The 8,786-nt window shown below is 33.3% G+C and overlaps 1 protein-coding gene across 1 annotated transcript; it reads left to right on the top strand.

Annotated features, from left to right (window-relative positions):
* Positions 2,277-6,289, top strand: LOC109235694 (transcription factor bHLH78-like). The gene is made up of 8 exons (XM_019401901.1): positions 2,277-3,202; positions 3,663-3,854; positions 4,338-4,403; positions 4,505-4,573; positions 4,813-4,884; positions 4,969-5,136; positions 5,228-5,306; positions 5,785-6,289. The coding sequence occupies exons 1-8, from the start codon at positions 2,570-2,572 to the stop codon at positions 5,820-5,822; spliced, it is 1,317 nt and encodes a 438-aa protein (XP_019257446.1). The 5' UTR covers positions 2,277-2,569; the 3' UTR covers positions 5,823-6,289.

Genomic DNA, 8,786 nt, shown 5'->3' with positions numbered 1-8,786 from the left:
GCAAGCTAGGACTTTGGCCGGCTTGAGGTTAGTAATAAATGTAAATGTTGTGTTGAGGGTTTGAAACCCCGAATTTGCACAACGTAGTGCTATGTGAGGTGACTTGCACGCCGGATAACGGGCGTGGGGTATAGCACCGTCGGGGATTATGACTTGGTCCGTCCCGCTTAATAAAAATTACTACCTATTTGTTTGTAGTTTCGTGGTATCCTTATAAAATTGGATTAAATTGTTATCATTGGGCCTTGTGCCAACTACTTGAATCCTTCAGGGATTGTTTTAATGATTTCTTACCATATTCATAAATATTAAACTCAGTCCTAGTATTTAATACTGTTTTGCAAACTCAGCCACCTTTTCTCAAAACTTGGAACTTAAGTAATATTTTTAATGAAGTTTAAGCTGAATATTTTTATACTGTTGTGTGATTTTTGAACTGAGTATGGGATCGGGCTGCGCGCCGCAGTGGNTATATTATTCGACTAATTCGGTCGGTAAATTCCGACCACTTTGGTCGGAAATTTGAGAATATTTGGTCGCCTGGCCTTTTGAACGTTCCGACAACTTTGGTCGGAAATCACCGACAGATTCGGTCGGAAATTGATTTCCGACCAACTGTTTTCCGACCGATCAATTTCGGTCGGAAAGTAGTCGGAAATTCGTGATTTCCGACCGATTTCCGACCGTTTTGACGGTCGGAATTCTGCCATTTTCCAGTAGTGTTTGTTCAGATTATATCTTTACATGAAAAAGTGGCTAAATTTCGATTACTTTTGAAAATGTGGCTATTTTTCAATTACCAGTTGTAAATCTGACTAGTTCTGGTTTTTTTTTCCTTTTGAGGTTTCCGGTCAAATTTCAGCGACGCTAAAAAATACTAGGCAATATTTACTCATTTATCCAAGCGTTAATAGGCAGAGTTACCTAATAACCGTGTTAGTGAGAAATAACAAATATCTGATGAAATTAACCGAAATACCCTCAAGCTAGTTCGAACATTACTGTCATAAACAAAAAACAAAAAAGAAGTTAACTCTGAGAATTAAAGAAGGCCAACTGCCAAGGAGTAAGGCGGTAACATTCACCTTAATCTTAGGTCTCGAGTTTATCTGAAAATATTAAAAATCTTATTCTATTAGGGAGTGTTTCCTCTTTTAACTGGCCTTACCTATTGTGAATTTGAATTAACCAGTAAATTTCAAATACCAGAGAATTATATAATATAAAATTAAAAAGAAGGGCCTAACATAGCATTGTTATTCTTATTAGTCAAATTATATGAACAATTTTTTTGTCATCACCTTCTAACAAACGAGACATCAGCTAGTTTGACATTAAAGTTCCGACAATTTAAAGACACACCACCCTGCCACCCATAACCCCCGCACCGCCACCGCCTTTTACGGTGTTTTCTGGCTGAGATATTGTAGTATATATAGGCACGTGACGTTACATATGTATGTATACTTGCAAAACAATGAAGAGAAAAAAAACATTAGATATGTGGTCCACAAATAAATATAGGCAAGAGGTAGATTATATACACTGATAATACAAAAAAAATTTAAATTTCCTTTTTTATCTTACGATTCATCAAAATTCAGAAAACAATCAAAAAAATTCGAAAAAGGACTTTTTTGATTGGATGGAAATGAATGAAAAAATATTAAATCGTCCCATATTGAATCTGGAATTTTGGTTCTTCCAAGAATTTGTACCACTTTATAATGTATATAAAATAAAATCGTGGATTATACCAAGCAAATTACTTCTTTTAAATTTGAATACAAATGAAAATGTTAGTCAAAATAAAAACATCAATAAAAATCAAAAATAAAACTTTTTTCTACGATCAAAATAAAAAAATAAAGAATCAAATTCAAGAAGCAAAAGTATGATCAGGGGCGTAGCTAGAAGCTCGACTATAGGTTCGGTAAACCAAATACTTTTAGCTCAAACAGTATATTTAATTTAAGATTTTATTAAACATCTATTAATATTAAATTTAGAACCTCATATAAGCATTTGAAGTTATCATTATTCTAAAATTCAAAACTCATAAAATTGAAATTCTAGCTCCGCCTGAGAGTGCAATCTAATATCATAATAAGGTGATTATCATTATTTATCTTAAAGTTTCACATTATTCATATTTTAGGTTATTGATTGTATAAGTAATATTACATGTCAATATGTAAAAATTAAACTCATAATTTTTCAAGAAATATTTTTTAATTAAAAAAGGCCAAACAGACATTTCCCTTTCTTTATCTTCTCCTCTTGCTTCCTTTCCAGTTTCCTACAATTTTCTCTCTGCTTTCCTTTGCTTTTTCCCTGATCATAACCATCACAATTCCTTCTTATTTCGGTGAACTCAAATAACAAAGTCATAATCACCTTTCTTTTTTGGGTTCTAACTTCAGCTTCTCTTCTTTCCTTTTTCTCTTACCTTATTTCTTCCAAATTTAGTACTTACCAAATTCTTTTGTAATCTTCATTTTCCCATTACATTTTCTGGGGTTCTGTTTTCTTGGATTTTCACTAAATTTTAGTGTCTCACATGTATTAAATGGACAAGAAAAACATGTTTCTGAATAATGTCAACACAATGAATGAGTTGAATTCTTTTTACAACCCCAGTTGGGAAAATGATCCTTTTGAATCTACATTAAGTTCAATTGTGTCTTCTCCAGTTACATCTAATATCATGCCTAGTAATACTAGTGGTGACAATTTTGTGTTGAGAGAGTTGATTGGTAAACTAGGAAATATTTGTAATTCTGGTGAAATTTCACCAATTTCTTATGTTAATAGTACTAACAATTCTTGTTATACTACTCCATTGAATTCCCCTCCAAGACTCAATCTTTCCAATTTTGATCATCAAATCAATGGGAATTTGCAACTTCTTGGTGTAAATCATATGTCAAATAGTACTAATTTGGCACATTTTTCTGTTGATTCTGAGTTTGTTAATAGAAATGTTCCAAATTTGGAAAGTGGGAAACTTTCAAGAGTTTCAAGTAGTAAGTGTATTAATGTTTCTGGATCTCAATTGGGTGTTCAAGAATCTGAATTTGGAGAGTCAATGGAGAATTCTTCAGTATCTGAACAAATCCCACTTGGAAATGATGCCAATTTCAAGAAGAGGAAATCAGCTCCAAAGAAGAAAGCTAAAGAAACCAATGCCAAGAATACCAATGTATGCAAATATTTCTTGGATTTGCAAATTCCTAATTTTGATTTGATTTAAGTTATATGCACTGAAATTGACAGTTTAAAGATTTTTTACACTATCAGTGAATTTTAACCTGTGATAGTAGGTTAATTATCATTTTTATCGAGGTACTGATTAATGCTTGTCGTAGAGATTTACCTGTGATTATGTAAATATTTGTTAACTGTCAGTGCATAGAACTTAAACTCTTTGTGATCCATAATTGGGCAGCCCGTTGCACTAAGCTCCCGCTATGCGCGGGGTCCAGGGAAGTGTCGGACCACAAGGGTCTATTTTACACGGCCTTACCTTGCAGGTTTTTTCCACGGCTCAAGCCCGTAACCTCCTGATCATATAGCAGCAACTTTACCAGCTACGCCAAAGCTCTCCTTCTTTGTGATCCATAATTGAAAAACTGAAATAGATGTTACTTAATTCTATGCAGGTTTCAACAGAAATATTTGAATCAAGTGCCAAAAGAAGCAAGTCTGATGAAAAAAGTGGAAGTGCTAAAGATGCTGCTGAAGAAAAAGAACAAAATAAAGATAATCAAAAGACTACAGAGCCACCAAAGGATTATATTCATGTTAGAGCCAGAAGGGGTCAGGCCACAGATGCACATAGTCTAGCTGAAAGGGTATTTAAAATTTCTTAGTTTATTTTATTCTATTGAGCCGAGGGTCTTACGGAAACAGCATCTCTACCTTCACAAGGTAGGCATAAGGACTGCGTAAATGCTACCCTGACTCAGCATGGGAGAAGGGGGCGGAACTGCACACTTTCGTGTTCAGAGCATTGTTTTGAGGGAGAGAAAGCGTGGTTGACAAACCAATCATCGGAGGCGACTGGAGTGCTTTCATCAAATGATGCATGCTACCCTCCCCAGATCCCACTTGTGGGAATATCCTTAGTATGTTGTTGTTGTTGTTGTTGTTGTTGTTTAAAATAACAACAATAGCAAATCCTGTGGGGTCTGGGAAGGGTAAGATGTACACAACCTTACTCCTACTTTGGAAGGGTAGAGAGACTGTTTCTGAAAGACCCTCGGCTTTTATTGTTTTGGTGTATTTCTAGTTAGAATGTTTCATTTTTTTTTTTTCTCATTTTTCTGATTGGACAGGTGAGAAGAGAGAAAATTGGTGAAAGAATGAAGTTTTTACAAGATCTTGTACCTGGCTGCAGCAAAGTAATTGCTTATGAGAATACTTCTTTTACTTGCTCTATTAATTTTAAGAGAAAATTTGCAGAATTCTAATATGGTAAGTTCATTATTTTTTCTCTTAATAGGTGACTGGAAAAGCTGTGATGCTTGATGAGATCATTAACTATGTGCAATCCCTTCAGTGTCAAGTTGAGGTAAATTACTTAGATGGCATTTATTTTGGAGTTTGCGAAGTGTTTGTTGATCTGTTTTTGCCACGCAAAAACAACAACAACAAAAATACCTTTTGAGGATTTTCAAACTCGGTTTTTCAAATTTTTAAAAAAATTCAAGAATAAGTCATCTGTTGCAATTCATATCCCAAACGACGAGGGAGTTAAACATTAGCATTTAGTCAGATGATTAAATTCTATATTTGTGTACTTTGATGTAGTTCCTCTCAATGAAGTTATCTAATATGAATCCAAGAATGGACTTCAACGCGGAATCTCTTCTCTCCAAGAATGTAAGTCATTCAAAACGCGCAGTATTGTTCATGAGTTTTTGACCTCTTAGCTATAATTGTTCATATATTTTGTGTCAACTTCAGATGTTTCAATCCGCCGAATCGTTGCATCATAACATGCATCCATCAGAAACTTCAGCAGCATTTCCATATGAATTCCAATCTCAGCAATGTTCAAATGGCTATATGGCTAGAAATGTAAACATCATGCAATTGCCTCATATGGAAGAGTTTGTTGAACAAAGTCCTCAGGTAATCAAGAATTGGGCTAGGAATTGTAATAATGTTGTATAGTTTATAATTCCAGTTTTTCACTTAACATGGGAAATTTTAACTTTTTCAGGTTCCAACATTCTTTGGGGATGATCTCCATAGTGTTATACAGATGGGTTTTGGCCAAATTCAGCCACAGAACTTTCCTGGTTAGTATACTCTACTCTTACGGATTTAACTTATATACACTGACTACTGCGTAAAGATCTTTTATACTAATCACCATAGTAGGTTAGCTACCATTTTATCGGGTTATCATATGGAGTAATGCTTATCACAAAAAAATTTACCCGTAATTACCTAATAAAGATTTAAAAAAAGGGCATCCCGGTGCGCAAGACATCTCGCATTCACCAGTGGCGGATTCAGAATTTTTAGCTCGTGGGTGCTCAACTATTTTCCTCTAAAGTTGCTACTGAGATTGGTGCTCAGTTAATATATTTATAAGTATACTAGCGTTTGGTTCCAAAGTTAATGGGTGCTTGAGCACCCATAACATTGCACATAGATCCGCCATTGGCACTCACGCAGGGTTCGGGGAAGAGCCGCACTCCACGGAGTGTGACGTAGACAGCCTACCCTAATGCAAGCTTACATGTAATTAATACTTTGCTTTGTTGAATGTAGGTAATATATCCTCAGCACAAATGAAGGTTGAGCTATGAGCCTATGACCAAAATGACCATTTGGTAAAATTGTTGTATTCATTTGAGGCCCTAAATGAGAGATGCTTCTGCACATAAACAGACAATTTGCAGTTTTTTTCCAAAGCAATTCTTTGATTCAAGAAGAAGGAAAAAAGAATGACAAAAAAGGAAAGAGATAGAGATCATTTCTCTCTTCCAATTCTTGATTTATTCAATGATTACTTTGGCTAATCATGATGATTATCAATTTTTTTCCCATATGGGATTATTTTTATTAAATTGGAGAGACAATTTCACACACCAAATGGGGTGTGATAAATCCAATTCACTTGTAAATTATTTTATAGTAGCTATGGTAAGAAAGTGTATTTAAGGGGTTAATAGTTCAATGTAACCTATTGGTTTAACCTTGAGTTTCCATCAACCATAGTTCCTTACCATTCTGATGTTTTTTTTAATCACTAATTCATTGAGACTTTATGATCTTGAATTTTCTCTTTATTTTCTGTGGCAAATATGTACATTTATTTCTATACACATAAATTATGTGTACTATATTGAGTTCATTATCGATCATCTAAAAGGACATTGGTCCACTTAATCCAAGCAGCACTTGATTTTTCACTTTTTCTTACATCCGTTAAATCTTACATATTATGTTTGTCTCCTATTTTCGTCTTACATATTATGTTTGTCTCGTATTTTCGTTCTTAATCAGAGATCTCGAATTCGAGTCATAAATATAAAACAAATCATAGTAGAGAGGTCTCAAATTCGAGTCTTAGATTTGAAACAAATTATAGTAGGGAGCGCCTTTTCTTTTAATGGGCCTTACGGGGTGCGAATCCGAGTTACTCGAGGTCCAATACTGAACACCGAGTGGGAAACCAAACAAATCTCTAATATATATTGTAGTTAGGGGTGTTCACGGTTCGGTTTGGTCGGTTTTTGATTAAAATCAAAACCAAACCAATTTAATCGGTTTTTAAAATTTTAAAACCAAAACCAAACCAAATTAAATACAAACCATCGGTTTGATTGTTGTTGGTTTGGTTCGGTTTGGTTCGGTTTTTCGGTTCTTAGTAAGCTAATGATAAGTCGATAATATTAAAACAACGCTAGACAACAATCTGAATATAATTGGCCAAATTTATGCTTTTTATGTATTTCTTTGAGAACTGAAAGTTTATTTACATGTTTATATGAAAAGAATGAACAAAAAACAAACTAAAAGTTTGCTTTCTCAAGCTTTAGCCATTGTTGTCTTGCAATTTGAATGTGCTTTCTTTACTCTTGTGGTGATTTTTTTTTAACTCTTCTTTTAGGCAAAAGTATGTGCGGAGGGTTAGAGAATTAGAGTCTATTAATGAAAAGAAAATTGGTCGAATCCTATTAGTTTGGGCTTAGGCAATATTTTAAGATATAACAGGATAAACCAAAATTCAAAATAACAATTAAAATTATTAACAAAAAGATATTATATTGTATATAATTAATCGGTTTGGTTCGGTTTATTTTTCTGTTTTTTAAAATAGAACCAAAACCAAACCAAATATTATCGGTTTTTAAAATTTAAAACCAAAACCAATCCAAATCAAAAAAAATATCGGTTTACTTAATCGGTTTGGTTCGGTTTTTGGTTTGGATTTTTCCGTCAAACCGTGAACACCCCTAATTGTAGTAGAAATGATTCTGGCACAAAAGAAAGAGAGAGAGAGAGAGAAGGCCGTGAATAAACATTGAATCTTCTTAAATATAAAGTCAACTAGATAGGTGAAAAAAAGTTGTTAAATCACTCTAATAATGTCAAACCTGTAAAAATCAAGGGGAAAAAACTACTCGCTCCGGTTCACAATAAGTGATAAATTTGTTTTTTTATTTTGATCCAAAATAAGTGTCCATTTATATAATCAAGAAAGAATTCAATTTGTTTTTACAAAATTACCCTTATGTACATATCCCTAAAAAGTTTTCTTACTCCTCACATTAAATATTTAATTAAGGATAGTTTAGTCATACTAGATATTTTTTTATAGAATTTAGTATTTTCTTAATGGGCGTGCCAAAAACAAATTTACGGAAAGGAGTATAAAGATAATGGATTTTTGACTGCATGAAAAGATGCTTAATCATGGCATACCGTGATTAACTCCGGACATAACGAACAATTAATTAGGGTCCACAAATAACAGAAATATTGATGGATTTTGCCCTATATGTTCCTTTGAAAGGTTAAAAGTTAATAACGTTGGATGGTGGGGGTTTGAGAACCAATGGTAGATATTTAAATTAAATTATATTAATTTATTATGGTTAAGAAATTGAATAACGTGATAATATATATTTTATCCGTTTTAATTTGTTTGAACCTTTTCGGTGTACGAGAGTCAAATTGACTAATTTTTTGTGTGAATTTGAACATAGATTTCTGTAAGTTTATTATACAAAATTTACATATTTAAAAACTACATAAAAAGTACTATAAGTCACAATAATTAACAATTCAAAATATTTAAAAACTATTTGCAAAAAATGTGATAAAAGAAAATCTTTTTTGACTCCCCCAAATAGTAAAAAGTTCCTCCTTTTTAAACGGATAGAGTATTAATTAGTCATGATTAAGTGAAAGAAGCCTATTTACAAACACATATTATGCATTTTTTGTCGAATGTAAACACCTGATACGAGTAAGTTTTTATCAGTCCAAGAGAACCCGACTCCTTCATATGTTTGGATCATATGCTATAATGCACTAAGCTAATGCTTTTATTACTTTAGGGGTTGGTGGGAAGCTAATGATATTACTTAACATCTTCATCATGTCAGAGCAATTTGCATTATTAATACTGTACTACGCGCTTTAATCATTGTACAAGTTATGGCATTATGATAATATGATATTACTTCACTTTGAATTATCAAGTCTTGAGTTTTTTTTTTTTTCGTTTGGTTGGGGGGGGGGGGGGGTGTGGTGTACACTAG

Source organism: Nicotiana attenuata, chromosome 12, assembly GCF_001879085.1.
Source record: "Nicotiana attenuata strain UT chromosome 12, NIATTr2, whole genome shotgun sequence".
Taxonomy (NCBI): Eukaryota; Viridiplantae; Streptophyta; class Magnoliopsida; order Solanales; family Solanaceae; genus Nicotiana; species Nicotiana attenuata.
Note: the sequence above shows the minus strand (reverse complement) of the source record. Positions and strands in the feature narration are given on the sequence as shown.

Coding starts and splice junctions, on each gene's coding strand:
- LOC109235694 (XM_019401901.1), top strand. CDS start 2,570: ATGGACAAGAAAAACATGTTTCTGAATAATGTCAACACAATGAATGAG. Junction 4,574..4,812: donor CCCTTCAGTGTCAAGTTGAG/GTAAATTACTTA, acceptor ACTTTGATGTAG/TTCCTCTCAATGAAGTTATC. Junction 5,137..5,227: donor TTGTTGAACAAAGTCCTCAG/GTAATCAAGAAT, acceptor TAACTTTTTCAG/GTTCCAACATTCTTTGGGGA.